This window comes from Dermochelys coriacea, chromosome 1, assembly GCF_009764565.3.
Source record: "Dermochelys coriacea isolate rDerCor1 chromosome 1, rDerCor1.pri.v4, whole genome shotgun sequence".
Classification (NCBI taxonomy): domain Eukaryota; kingdom Metazoa; phylum Chordata; order Testudines; family Dermochelyidae; genus Dermochelys; species Dermochelys coriacea.
In genome coordinates this window covers 128,746,734-128,762,543 of record NC_050068.2, presented here as the reverse complement: position 1 = coordinate 128,762,543, position 15,810 = coordinate 128,746,734, and the positions used below count along the sequence as shown (strand labels likewise).

Here is a 15,810-nt window from a genome sequence, read left to right as displayed (position 1 = left end):
TGGCACTAGGATGGATGGGCTGCTAAGGGGAAAAGTGACTTAACTGAGTGTGTAATCTATATGATGGTGTGCTATACTGACCGCTGCATTGCATGAACTTGTGACAGGGCTCAGAAGCAGATTTTTTCGATGATTAGATCTTTATTAGTGTGGATAAAACAGCCCACATACATATAGGGATTCAGACCCTTAGAAAAATACCTCAGAGGAATTATTATGTAGGATGTCAAGACCTGTCTGTGTGGTTATTATTTATAATTATTGTATTATTATTTCCATAGAATGCAAACAAATCAGACTTTTGTGATTATTTAAGCCTTACAAGAGCTCCTCACTGCTCCATCTGTCACCATTACTCATAATTTCAAGGCAGTTCCTATGCACAGCTGCTGGAGAGCTGATTTTAGCAGAATATGCATACCATTGTCCAGTCCTCCGGCTGTGGACATACATTCATATTGTACCTCCTAAAGACTGCACCAATGCTTCAGAAGGGTCATTAATCATTTCCAAAGCACCCAACTGATAATATGCTTAGTAAATGGAAATGAGACTAAAATACAAGATCTATTCCATTGTGGATTCACTCCTTTACAAGCAGTCTGAAAAATGGATTATAAGTACAGTCCTGTAGCTATACAATTCCAGGTGTCCTGCAGAAGGGGAACTCCTTTATTTTGTTTTAACAGAAACCCTAATGTTAGTCCATAGAATCTGCCTTTTAGAACAAGAAATTCCCTGGTGGATAAATGGAATCTTAAGCTCTATGACTATATTTGTTCTGCACCTCCAACACAGCCAACTGAAATAAAAAGGAGAATTTCCTGTGGCAGGGAAAAATAGGATCTTCTAGGCTATAGAACCTCAAACTGAGATTATATAGGGACTTATTTTAGGTCTAGTCTCCTATCCACCCTCCCCATACAATTTGGATTCCATGTATACAATCAGGCCTAATACATCAGAAGCACCTGATATGTTTCAGATTTTTGTTTTTCAGTCATTGTTTTCCTGCTTTATCTTGATATTATTTGGCTGATTTGTTTTTGTGCCCACAACAACAGATATTGAAAATGTATTTTCTATGAGACTATAATACTGCGGGTTTCTCTATAGTTGAACATTAAACATTAGAACTGCAGCCTGTTTAAAACAAAAAAAAAAATTTCTGACACTCCTCCAGTCCTGGATGACTCTCACACTGAGGCAGTATCTAGGAACTTACTATACAATTACTGCTCAGTTAGTGCAGCGCTCTGAAGGGCTGTGCTGAGCTTCTAATTGACACACACCACCTGCTGCTAAAAAACACACACACACACTACACTGTTTAATGGGTCTACTACCAAGGCTAGGTTTGGAGGGCAGGTCAATACTGTAACATCACTAGGTGTCAAAGACACAGTGAAAGGCACTGTACTTTTATTGTGTTTTACTTTGAAGTCAGTAACTGAAGCTAGAAAACAAAAAGTGACAAAGTGACTGTTTAGTGTTGAATGGCTCATGCTTGAAATGAACACTTGGAAATTGAAGTTTTCTGATGGTCCATTTCCCTTTCAGTGCTAAGACTATAGTTTTTAGCCTTCATTCATCATCATCTTGGCCTCTGAATCTACTCACCAAAGCTATCTCTTACTGAAGAAATTCCTTTAAAAATGGGGGTGCATTGTGGAATATATGCAAGAAGCTTTGTTTGGGGATCACAATTAAATATTATGTTAACTAACTTACACAGTATAAAAGCTGTATATAAAACTGTTTGCATGAGATTTTCTTTAAGATCTCCTTTTATGGCTTCATCCTGCTGTCCTTGTACAATCAGAATTCCCATTAACTTTAGTGGGAATTTTACATGTTAAAGGAATCAGTCATATTATTCAGGCTTTATCACATCCTCCCACTGTAAGAACAGTGGGAGTGGGGTAGAAGGCAAAGGAATTGTTGTAAGATGATCCTGTCATAGACTACACCTTTATTTCCCTCTCTATGGTCCACCATAAAGCACTTATTCTCATGCTTCTGGCTCCTCAGCCATCTGCTCTCTGAGTGGAGACATGCATCTCCCTCCCTCCTGACTGGGTACTTCCAGGCTACTCAGTTCCCTCACTACACTGTGAATTACCCAGTAAGTCAAACTGCTTAAGCAGATCTGCTTTGCCTTCTCTTCAGAGCCTATACACACTGTAATTGACCATAGTTAAGTTACTGCACACCTCTTTCTAAGCAAGCACTTTTATTCTTAGGTTAAAAGCATTATAGAAAAAAACATGAAAACAAATACAGCAACCTACCCACATGCTAATAAGCATACCAGAGATCACTCCAACTCCAACAAAGACTGGTCAGTGAACAGTCTTCAAACCCCTGCCCCACACAGAGGGTTTTCTGTAGTTACAATTTCATAGCATGTTTTGCTCAGAACAAGAACACTAATGAAAAGTTTAGTGCCTCCTTTAGACAGCCTGGGTCTTTGATTTGGGAATAGGTTATTCATAGACAATGGATTTCTCCTTAGGGTATAGCTTCAAAAGTTTGGATCCAGAAGAGGAAATTTGCACTCCTTTTCTCCCAAGTATTTCTTATGAAACCCACTCAATCAAAAAATCATTATTTTCTGGCCCATTGTTTAAAAGAGTCATTTGAAACTCATTACTCTTCGCAGGGTTCACATTAGTCATCTCTCCTCTTAAAGAAGTTACATATAGTCCCACAATAATACATCAGCATTTGACTTTATAATCCAATGAACTCACAAGATACATAAACATAGTTCTATAAGGTTTGCCCAGGATATTGCAGAAAATGACCACATAAGTCACAGAAGCTTCCTTAGTTTTCTTTGAATGCTCCAGTGCAGGGAAGGGTTGGCAATGCCAAAGAAGAGGCATGGATGGAGCTGAGCTGATATTTTACTTTAGAAGCCATGCTGAAAAAAAAATCATTTTGGTTTGAACTGAAACTTTATTTTTTTTAATTGCTGAAATGAGGAAAAAATGCATTTCAGGCTGAACAAAATATTTTGTCCAACCCAAAAACAAAATATTCATTTGTTTCTATTCCCTTTAGGTTATGGTTAGCTGGTTTTCACTTTTTAAAATTAGCTAAATTTATTAACAAAACACTGTTTCAAAACGAAAAATTGAAATGTTTAATTTTAGAATGGTCAAAACAAAACTTTTAATTTCAAAATGGTTGCAAGTAACTATTTTGCCATTTTAATTTTTTTTCCCTTCAGACAAAACTATTTGCTGAATTCAACCCAGATTTGTGAATAGTTTCAGTGCCCCTCAAATTCACTTTTAATGAATTTACTATTTGCAAAAAAAATGAAGAAGAAGAATCTCCTAGCTTTAGGCATGGAGCCCTTGGGTACCTCCCAGAAGCTTGCTGAAAGTACTCCTCTTTGAGGTAGTGTAGGTACAGATTGTTTGATTGAGATCCATTGCGACACATTCTGCTGAGTGATACTGCCTACCTCCTGCCTTCCCCAGCAGCCCTCTCTTGGCCCTCAGGAACTATTTCCACCTACTGCATATGACACAGAGGAGAGTCCTCAGGGAATAAGCATTGGGACCTCCATTTTTACCTACCTGCCCAGCTCATAGTCTTCTGCTTCTCTCTACTTATGTTAGTGGAGAGGAACTTATAGGTGTCACAGGGTGACTGGTTCCTTTAAGAGGGAATGGGTCCAATTAACCTGTGACTAATTAGTTGCCTCTCAGTGGGGCCTGGTCATGGGCATTTGGCCTCTATAAAAGATCCAGGCAGTAGTTCAGAAAAGGGAGCTGGAAGAAGCAGCATGAGACCCGAGAGAGCTGCAGTTGAGAGCTGGTAGTGAAGAGAACTGGGGCAGAGAGAGACTGAATGGGTATGTTTTCACTACCCACCGGATTGGTGGGCAGCGATCGTGTCTAGTCTAGACGTGATAAATCGATCCCCGAGCACTTTCCCATCGACTTCTGTACTCAAGCACTGTGAAAGGCTCAGGCAGAGGCGACAGGGGAGTGGCAGCAGTCAACTCACTGCGGTGAAGACACCACAGTAAGGCGATCTAAGTACGTCAACTTCACCTACGTTATTCACGTAGCTGAAGTTGCGTAACTTAGAATGATTCTCCCCAATTAGTGTAGACCAGGATTACGAGAGCTATTTAGGGAGTGCTGCGAACAAGAGCAGTCAGAGAGAACAGGCCAGTCCTGGGGAACCATGTAGAAGGATCTTGAATAGGACCCTAGGTGAAGGGGAATAACCAGCTCAATCACTGCAAACCAAGTCTAAAAACTAGAGGGTTGATTCTGGAGGTTCCCATGAGAATGCACAGAGCTTGCAGGCACAGGGACCTCAGGAGTGGAACACTACAGGGAGCCTTCTTGCATAAGATATCAGTTGAGGGCTTCAGAAAAAGGATTGAAGCAGCACCAGGAATTGCTAGAGGTTACGGTCCTGGAAGAGGAACAGTGGAATGAAGTGTTTTTTTGGCTCTCAAGTGATGGACCTGGAGATGGTGACACTGAAGTGGGCATGGAGGACTGCTCTATTTTAATGTGTTGTACTTTGAGGGGATTGAGAATTGTCTTACTTTGAGGGATTTTCTGAATATTGAAATTGTACTAAGAAGCTGTGCAGGAGACCAGGACTCAAGTTGGTTTCTGAGAGGGACATCATTCCCTTCCTGGGCAAAGGGAACCACTCCTCTCGCCTCTGGGAAGGCCTTAGCTGGAGTACCATGTCCAGTTTAGGTCATTAATATATAAAAAATATATAGAGAAACTGGAAAGAATCCAAAGGTGAGCAACAAAGATAATCAAAGGGATGGAAGCTATATAAGCAAAGGCTGAAGGAACTGAGTATGTTTAGTTTAGAAAAGAGGGGATTAAGAGGGGACATGATAGTTGTCTTCAGATACTTGAAAGGCTGCCACAAAAAAGATGAAGAAAAGTTGTTCTTTTTTGCTACAGAGGGCAGGACAAGAGGGTATGAGTTCAAACTACAGCATAGCAGATTTAGATTAAATCTCAGGAAAAACTTTCTAACTGTAAGAGTAAGACAATAGAAAAGACTGCCTTGGTAGCTCCTTTGTTGGAGATTTTCAAAAGGAGGCTGTATAGCCTTCTGTGTTGGATGGTTTAGACACAACAAATCCTGCATCTTGGCAGGGGATTAGACTAGATTATTCTGACCCTATGATTCGATGAAAGGAGGTGACTATTCTCTGTAGTGGAGAAGTAGGAAAGCTTAGTCAGCCCCGGGGAATGTAGGGGAAACGGAAGTGGGACTCGACTGTGTCATAGTTGGTTGGTCACAGGAGAGTGCCCTGGAAAGGATGAACCCTGCTACACCAGGCCTAAGGAAAAAGACACTGGTTTCCCTCCTGAACACCTTGCGTAATAGAAAAATAGTAGTAAAACACTTTTCCTAAACTCTACCAAATTTGAAACAAAAGATAATTTGAATGAATAGAACTCTCTGTGTGTAGGCAGAACTGGTAGTGATGCCTATTATTAAGGTGGTCTGACACTTTCCATTATAAGATCCTCAGATTTCAATTCCTTCTAGCATTAAAAGTTTATTTTGAATTCAAATCTTCACTGTTTCTTACACCAAGACTTGTTTGTTGCTTACCCTCTAATATTTCATTTCTCTCTTTCTTTGAAGATATTGATTGATTCCAGGTCTGTTGTACTGAAATAAAGTACAATCACTATTGTTTTGGTTTCCTAAACAGACACAATAGCTGACACAATATATTATTAACAGGTTGCACAGGAAAAATCTGAAGTGTAAAGAGTAAACTCTTTCACACACACACATACTTGCCACAAAACTCATTGTTGAGAGGAAGTACACTCTCAAGTGTGCCTTTTGCTTTTCTATTAAGAAAAGCAAAGACAGTGCAGTATTTTTGCAGCGCTTGTGCAACTGCAACAGTGGCACTGAACTTCAGTTGCAGAAGTGCATTTTGTCATCTAGCAAAGTCACAAAGTGCCACAAAAGAATGAAACATTTTTAGAATATAAAAGTGCCTGTCATGAGTTTATTGTGCTAACAGTTAATATATTCATGAAAACTGCTAGATAAAGGTTACAATTTGAGCAGCATGATATAGAGCTCAGTGAGAGATGGGGCTCCCTGCGGAGTTCTCATTCTATTGGTGTTAATACCCAGAGACATTCAGTAGTGTTTCATTGTGAAGCCTTCCATTATTTTAACTGGTAGCCAGAGCTTCAACTTGTGTGCATGTTATTATTTTGCTCCTGAATCAGCCATCACATCATTGCAAGGACATTTATTTTATGACACTTGAGTAAGGTGACCAGACAGCAAATGTGAAAAATTGGGACGGGGGTGGGAGGTTATATAAGAAAAAGACCCAAAAATTGGGACTGTCCCTATAAAATCAGGACATCTGGTTGCCCTACACTTGAGAAGCAAGCTGCATGTACGCACTTTGAAGAGCTCTGCATCAAGAACTGTAGGTTGAGCATCACTGAGCTACCATATATAACTGGGGCATAAAGGCAGCTCACAAAGAAGGAAAGTGGAAGAGAGTGGAGGATGAATTCTCTGTGATTTCCCTCTCTGGAAAGGTTCACAGTTTGAGTCAGTGACTCCAGGAAAATGGCTAGACGATACAAGAGAGACTATTCTCAGATACTGACCTGACGGTACTTTGGTGGCAGACATTCACTTTGAGAACATTTCAGGTGTAGAAAGAATTTAGAGTGAAAACACTTAAAAATAAGCATCATTAGTAGAGATCAAACACTGATCAATAATTGTATTCTAGCAATTGTATGAAAAGAAGAATGGTGTTTAGGCTAAAGCACATGATTGGGAACCCGGAATTCCCAGCTTTGTCACAGACTTTGTATGTAACTTTGAGCAAGTCACTTGGCCTGCTCGTGCCTCTCTTTCCCCAGCTGAGACACCGGGGATACTAATAATAACTTACCATTAAATGAGAGAGATGTTGTAAACCATAATTAATTGAAGTGTTCTGAGAGCTTGGCTGGAGAAAGTATAGAAATGCATAAAAGTATTGTTCTTCTTTTATTACATTATTATGTGCATTATTCACAAAGCATTCCAGTAGTTTTCTTTGTTTCATAAAGACATGGATGAGCTTCCAGAATTTTTATAGGCCAAAAGGTCAAATGAAAGGCTAAAATTACAAAACAGGAAGTGGAGGGACATTGTCAAGTGAAAGGTCCAAGGTCAAGTGAATAGCTAATTGCCAGGTGAAGCCAACTATGCAGATCTATGAGCTATGCACATGTGTGATATTACGTCCCCCATCCAAACCTATGGAATAGCTTCACAAAGATTATTTCAGACTATTTTACGATATGGGCAAGAGTATACTTATGTCAACAGATCTTCCATCCCCAGCCCCCAATCCTTCACACTGGCATGTAAGGAGTTCCTTTAGAGTGGGGCAATACTCCCCTACACACTCCCCATCCCTTTTCATTCGGAGTTGGAGGATAGTATAGGAGTTTTCCCCTTACTGAACACACAATCCAGCTCCTTGTGGAGGGTGAAGGGGTGAGGGAAGGAATGGTTAGTGAAATCTAAAAACATGCCAGCTTAGCTCATTTATACTATGATAACATAACTTTACCTCATAGTGTCATTTTTCAGGTAATCATTGGTAACATTTTGGAATTTTATGGGTAAAATCCTGGCCCATGTAAATTCAATGACAAAGTTTCCATTAACTTCAAAGCAGTCAGGATTTCACTTTATTGTCACATAAAAAGAATGTGTCTTCATTTACGTACATAGAGGGTGGGATGGAGTGGAAGAACAATAGTAAACATATCCAGCCCATGATCCTGATCCTGTGTTTCATGAGATGTACTGAGTGCTCTCATGTCCCTTGGGTTTAGTTCTTTGAGCACAACTAACTTGCATCTGTTGGCTTAATTTATATACCTTCTGCACCTACACTGCAGAACATGGCCCAGGGTTTTTAGGGCTATGAATTGGAACAGTGTGTGCTTAAGAAAGAGGATAGAAAATATGACACTAATTTCCTGCTATAGCTGTTCCAGGCTTTAGAGTTTCTAATGGGGAAAAATGACTTGTGCTTTTATAATCTGTGTAAGTTTATCCAGGTTTTAGAATTCTTGTCTTGTGTCCAAAAGTACTGTAGTAGATATATTGCATCAAGCCAATGCCTACTTGTCTGGATTTGCCAAATCCTCCTCTCTATTCTTTGAGAACAAAAGGAATACTTTATTTCCTTTTCAAATACATGTTACAATTCCTCAGAGTGGCAGCACATTGAAATCTCTTGCAGTATTGCTTGGAAAGGGAAAGCTCTACCTTAGCTTCAAATAAGGAGTAACAATATGGGATCAAAGTGTGGCTCGTAGATATTATTTAAAAGAATAAAATCTAAAAAATTCTAGAATACCCAACATATATCTTCAGTGGATGGCAGGGATGTGGTACAGAATAATATGCAAAAAAACCGAAAACAAAACTAGATTAAGAATAATTTTTAATTGTATTTTACTTGATTGAATTCAAGGGTAAATTCCCCTTGGTAAGCAGGTGAATAGAAGCATCTTTAGATTATTAAAGCTAAATGCCAGTGTAGATCTAGCACTAAGGAATAACACTTTTTAAACAACAAAAGAACCTTGGGAACATATAATTATCTCATGGGCATTTAAAAAAAGAAAACAAAAAAGCTTTTAAAACTGTAATATTGGATGAGGGAATTCCTGGAACGTAGATAAGAGCACATTAGAAGAAAAGGAAAAAGATTAGATTGATTTTTGAAAAAGAAAAACTAATGCATATGGGAATGGAGAGAAAAAATGTCAGTATAATGCATAGAAGATACATTATATACTTTAGTATGATATATTATAAAGCACAGACAATATTCTTTGCCCTCTGAAGGCTGAACCCCCCCCCCAAAATGGAATATCTAACTAACTGTTAAACTTAGGTGTAACGTTCATGTTTCAAAAGAAGGAACATGCATGTTATTCCTAAAGGGTTTGTGCTGTTAAAAGTCAATCTTTAACAACCACACAGTGCTACCGGATACCCTTAAGCTAAAGTCAAACCTTGAGACATCCTGAGCACCTACAACTCCCACTGCTGAAGGTGCTCAGTACCTCTCAAAAATTCATCTTTAGTGCCTAATCCTTGAAGCCAATGCCAAAACTTCTGCTGATTTCAGAGGGAGTAAGATAAGGTCCTATTTTCTATTCTCTATATAGAGAACTACTGTAATACCTCATATTTCATGTATAATAAATGTTTTTGTTTTTTAATGGCACTGCTGCAGGGTTACATTTAGCTAACTGTCTTCAGTTTCTGTTAATTATTGTCGAATAAAACAGAGTTCATTTCTTGACTGAGTGTAATACTATTTTGTTTTTACCATTGTAGAGATCCAAACCAGCCTGTTCCACAGGACACAAAGTTCATCCATACAAAACCCAACCGTTTTGAAGAAGTGGCCTGGTCTAAGTATAACCCTAAAGACCAGCTCTATCTGCACATTGGTCTGAAACCCCGAGTTCGGGATCACTATCGAGCAACAAAAGTCGCCTTCTGGTTGGAACTTGTACCACACTTGCACAACTTAAATGAAATATTTCAGTATGTTTCCACAACAACTAAGGTACCGCCTCCTGATATGACCTCATTTCCTTATGTCACCAGACGTTCTCCTGGAAAGTTGTGGCCAGCGACCAAACGCCCAGCAATGACACCAGCCAACAATCCTAAACATTCAAAGGACACCCACAAAACAGCCCCAGAGGATACAACTGTCCTGATAGAAAACAAGCGAGATTACTCCACGGAACTGAGTGTCACCATTGCAGTTGGGGCATCCTTGTTATTCCTCAACATTTTAGCTTTTGCTGCATTGTATTACAAAAAAGACAAGCGACGTCACGAGACACACAGGCGCCCCAGCCCTCAGAGGAACACAACCAATGATATAGCGCACATACAAAATGAAGAGATTATGTCATTGCAGATGAAACAACTAGAGCATGACCACGAGTGTGAATCGCTGCAGGCACATGACACCCTGAGACTAACCTGCCCACCTGACTACACTCTTACTTTGAGGAGGTCCCCAGATGACATTCCACTAATGACACCCAACACCATAACCATGATTCCAAATACATTAACAGGAATGCAACCTTTGCATACTTTCAACACCTTCAGTGGAGGACAAAACAGTACTAATTTACCCCATGGACATTCCACCACTAGGGTATAGCTCTGCCATTTCCCCCTCTTACTCCACAAGCCACTTGGAAGAAAAAGAAGAAGTAGAGAAAAGAGCTTTCACCATTGAACAACTTGTTAAAAACAACAACAAAAAGTAAACGTGAAGGGCAGTCGTTATTTTCTTACTGATCCTTCCCATAGAAACTCTCTGATATTAAAGATCAGCTTCAAACCCTGTGAAATGTGAAACATGTACATTGCTGTTATGATACTGCTTTAAGATCTCAGCCGCTTTGATTGAAAGTTGATGCCAGAAGAAATCCCTTGAAAGGATGTTTTGAGAGTAACCAACAAGCAGAATCTTCTGAAACACAGAGCCAGTGACTGTACAGTTTTTTTAATATATGAAATTAAAAAAAAACACCAGTTCTTTATGTGCCATACCATGAATGGCCCTTGTTAAAACAAAGACATCACCGTGGGCTTTTATCCAGCATACGAAGCTGTAACCAGAAGGGGGAAATAGGATTTTATTATTATTAAAAAAGAGGACTATGCAGTCAAATACGTATAGTTCTGTGCAAAGAGATGACTTGCCGGCCTGAACTATATTTAAAGAAACTTTGTAAAAAGTGTACCTAGCTGTGAGGTTAAAAAAATAAGCTTTTATTGACGTTTTCAGTTTGAAAAGAACTTTTAGAAATTGTGCTTTCAGTTGTGACCTGTGTGTATATACATTAGTCATATCACCTCTGTTTCCTCCAGACCAAAAGGAGGATTTTCTTCTTAATTACTAGTGGTGAACAAAGACATGAGGTTTTTCTAACATATTTCATTTATAGGAGGACATGGTGTCATACACAGAATACAATTGTCTGTGTGACCTGCATATTTTCCCTTAAGGGTTGCAGAAGTGCATGTTAAAGCATTCTTAGGAGACAGTTGTTTTTTAGATTTTTTTTCTTTTCTTTTCCTTTTATTTTTTGTTAACCTTCATTAAATTGCTACACAGAGATGGATCAGAAAATGGAAATCATGATTATTGTTTTAAGCTTGTTCAATTGAGCAAAGAAACAACAATACAATGAGTCCAGTTTTGTAGTTCTTGGTTATTTTAATACATTAAGAAGACTTGCTTCACAATCTAGTGCCCTGACAAACGCAAAGAAAAGCTGCCTCTTGGTCAGTTGTTTATGAGGAAAACTAGCTCAATATTCACCAGCAGCTGCAGAAGAGCTTTTGCTGAGGAAGCACCCACTCAGCTTTGCCAAACAGAGGAAAAATGAAATTGGACAGAGGAAAGGAGGTGGGGGTGGTTTGTTTGGGTTTTTAAAAGTGGAATGGTCATGACTGATTTGTATGAAAAGAGCTTTTTCACCCAGTATCCCGTTATTATGATCAAGAGTGCATCTGTCTGAAAACTCTATTTTTGCTAGTTAATTATATAGCAGTGACACAGCCAATCAATATTATTGAGAGCTAAAAAGAGAGGTAGCTACATGTGCTCTGTATAAATTTATATGAAAATTCTGGACAGCTTCATTGTCAGTAAAAGGTTAAATTATTATTCTCCCCTGCCCTCTCTTAACTGGGGAACTAAGGGCAAAACAGAGCCATCGCACAAGGGGCTCGCCAGTTTCATTTAAACAGCTGATTCAAGTGTGAAAAGCTAGACATGAGTTATTAACTGATGAAGGTTGTTTATATTTTGTCTTTAGAAAGTGACTGATCATCAAGAGATAGTAACCAAAGATATTTGAACAAAGTTGCTCTGCACTTGAACATGGTTATCCCAGATGTATTTTGTATTTTTATTTCAGTACCAAATTGGGCACGGCACCGTCATATTGTCTGTCCCATACAGAACGTAACACAAGATGCCTTCTACTTTGGAATAGACCAGCCCATGAAATGATATTGTAGACAATGATAACAAAATCTGCGAGCACTGCACAACTCCTTTCTGTGTGTGCATGGCAGAGAAGTGGGTTCTGAGAGAAATGAAAAGAGATTTAATACAGTAAAAATGCATCATATGACCAATCATGTTTTATACATAAGAAGACAGATATGTTATACAGATTAGAAAGTGTTGAAGCAACAGTCCCAACCTGCATCTAGTAGCAAATGGAAAAATTTCTTCTTCACTGATCCATCCTGTAATGTTTATTAAAGCTGACTCTTTACCAGGCCATTTCTACAACCTATGTATTGCCTCAGCTGAGATGCAGTAGTTCATGACCCTAAAAAAAGGCAGTGATGCTTGGCATCATAACCAGTTGGGTATATTTGTAATGTGAATTACAGTATTTGTTGAGTACTTCCAATTGTCTTCTGCTAGCAATATGTACAGTAATGTGTCAGGCTTGTGACATTTGGGTAAAAAAGTTCCTGTAAGTGAATGATTTTAGCTTTTAAAAATAATTATGATCAAGTCAATTTAATAATTTAATACATCTGAATTGAGGTATGATTTATAAATGGAAAAGATTTATAGAATCTTCATATAATTCTATAATAATGATAATAAAATATACTTGGCAAAGAAAAGAAAACAAGAACTTTCCCAGGCTTATAGTCTTGACCTTAAGAGGCACGCAGGGTTTAATGGTTTCTTTTGTTATTATTTTGCAATTTTTTGTTTTTGCCTTAAGTAATGATAGAAGATATATATGGCTGGACACATATGTATAAACTTTTCAGCAGCATTTTTAATAATAAAATATCACAGTATTTTCTAATGTTTTGTGCAAAGAATTATGTGTTCATCCCTTTTTTTTGTAGAAAAATATTTTTTTAAATCCCCTTTAAATGATCCAGTGTAAGTGATGCCTTGATATACAGTATAACAGTATTAAATTAGCAGAGGTTGCATTTTCAAGATATTGAGTTGGCATGGCTATTGAAGCTCTATGAGCCTGTTGCTCAGGTGAGTGAACACCTGCTTTGATGCTCAGATGGTGAAGATATTCTGGAAGAGAAAGCGCCATGTGTTTATCTCTATGCTCTCTGGATTTCATTGAACTCTGTTTTGTGTTTGTTTAACATACTCACAGATCAAAGTATTCTATTGGAATGCATAGCTGAACTGTCTCCCATGTAAATTTAAAGTTTAATGTGAAAAAATTGTCTCCCAGATTAGGATTTAAGATAAAACTAACTGTATTAATTATTACTGCCTCCGTGTCTACATTGCAATCAGATTGCACCATGTGTAGACATACCTGAGCTAGCTTTGATCTAGCTAGTTCAAATAACAATAACAATGAAGTCATGGCGCCACATTCTATATAGGCCTACCCGGTTCCCTACCTAGGTACCTATGTACTCAAGCATCTAGCCCATACTGCCACAACTTCATTGCTCAATAATTATTCAGCAAATATATCTGTATGAGAAATAACATCAGGAAAGTCACAGCTTGTTCAGAGACAATTCAGAAAGAGAAAGAGAGGCTGAAATTGCTAAAATATTATTCATTGTGAATTGTTCACCCAAAATTTCCAGTAATCATTCAGTAAATTATCTTATTTCTAGCTAAACAGTTCTCTGCTGAAAAGATGGGATGAATGACCTTCTGAAGCTAACCAAATATCAGTTCTTTTTAGTGTTAAGAAATATAACAAATGAGATTGGTATGTTCCTATTTATACTTTGCTAGACTAAGACAATCCATGGTATTTAATACCATAGACACAACACATGAAATAGTACTATGGCAGCTATATGCTTGTTTCAGTTCTGTAGTTTTGCAAATGTATTTAATTTATGAAGAATAGTTTCTCATGTTTTTACCTGGGGCTATTTGACTCAGTAAGCCTCTTAAATGTGGCTTAAATGTTATCTCCAAAGGCCATAAGTAGAGCTGGCCGAAAATTGGAATTTCTGTCCCACTGGAAATTCTGGTATTTCAATACCTGTTTTCATCACAAATCAGGCTGAAAAGTCCCTATCAAAGTTTTGTGCAGAATGAAAAGTTGGAAATATCTCTAAACATTTTGTTTTTGTTTGTTGAACTGAGCTCAAACATAATGACAGGTTTCAGAGTAGCAGCCGTGTTAGTCTGTATTCGCAAAAAGAAAAGGAGTACTTGTGGCACCTTAGAGACTAACAAATTTATTAGAGCATAAGCTTTCGTGAGCTACAGCTCACTTCATCCGATGAAGTGAGCTGTAGCTCACGAAAGCTTATGCTCTAATAAATTTGTTAGTCTCTAAGGTGCCACAAGTACTCCTTTTCTTTTTGAGCTCAAACAGTTTGTTTTGGTTCAGTTTGATGTTGAAATCCACCTGTCAGGACTGGTACAGTGGGAATTGTATTTCAGGTGCCTCATGTCCTTTCAAGTGATCCATGACTAAAGTTATCTATTTAAAAATAGGGGCCTGATCAACAGCTGTGGTAAACTAGCTGTGGCAAATCCATATAAGTCAAAGTGATGTTTACTTTAACGATCTGGTCAAAGATTAGTTAAGAATATAGAGAGAGAACATTAACACATACAAAGGCATATGCATAACCTGTCTAGTCTGAAACTCCACAAAGTTAATCTACATCAGGTCATTTTAGCCCAGATTTTCAACTTTCAACAGGATTTTGGCTTGTAAATATCTAAATCCCTTTTGAAAATGAAATTTAAGCTCCTAAATCAATTAGACATTGCGACACTGATACATCAACATCTAAATATTTCTAAAAAGCTGGGCCTTTAGTTTTAGTTTCACTGAATTAAAAAGAAAATCACTTTCTTTCTTTCCTCTAATCCTTCGGCAGGTCATCCTGAGTGACATATGTCTTTGGCTTTTGATATCTTCTGTCATCCTTTTCTGTACCTGACTCACAGCCTTGTTATTCATTGGTTCATTTGTGGCTTCTTTTATGTGATTGGCTTGTCATATTGGACACTTCTCTCTGAAGATGTGTTCTGAAGGATCTTTCCTGCCACATCCATTGTGTTTGTCCCCAAATCCATTCTGGATTGTACGGATTTGCATAAAAAGTTTCTGCTTCAGTTTTTCTTGTTCCACTTTTATTATTAAAAAAAAAGTTCCTATGTAGGTATATTCACACAAGATTGTTTCTCATCCCAGAAAAGTACCCTATTCTAAGGGCTGCCTTCTTTTTTGCTGGTCTAACAGCCATGCTTTGGCATGTTAATTGTTTTAGCTGAAGGTACCAACCTAGAGCCAATGTATTCTGCTTTTACAGATGCAGTGTTCTTGTATTTCATATTATTTATTCTTAACATGTTTTCTTCTCTGCAATATATTGCAATCATGAATAGATGAAATTAGGCTGCCATATCATTGCACTGCAAGTTTCCTCAAAGCAAAAAAAGGAACTTGTTATTCTTTTCTAGTTAGATGTGACTAGTAATACTATATCATGCTAAATAAAAAGTGTTTGTAAAATACCCTGCACAAGGACTAAATTGACATAAAGAGGGCAGCTGTGAAACCTTCTGCCTTGTGTAACAGACGCTGTTGGATTCAGTGGATACTGACTCCTGCTTGTATAACCCTTCTGTTAATCTGACCCATGTCATATGACTGAAGACAGGCAATAAAGAGTCATCTCTTACAAGCCCTCCTCTATATATGT

General features: G+C 38.1%; 1 protein-coding gene across 12 annotated transcripts in view; it reads left to right on the top strand.

The window, feature by feature from the left end:
- The window catches only part of NLGN4X (neuroligin 4 X-linked), a 263,339-nt gene extending 250,386 nt beyond the window's left edge, over window positions 1-12,953 (top strand). For all 12 annotated transcript variants that reach the window (XM_038381605.2, XM_038381553.2, XM_038381560.2 and 9 more), the window contains one exon: window positions 9,412-12,953. In XM_038381605.2, the coding sequence (XP_038237533.1) occupies window positions 9,412-10,261 (850 nt within the window). In that variant the 3' untranslated portion in view covers window positions 10,262-12,953. The remainder of the gene's footprint in view (window positions 1-9,411) is intronic.
- Window positions 12,954-15,810: the final 2,857 nt, after the last annotated feature.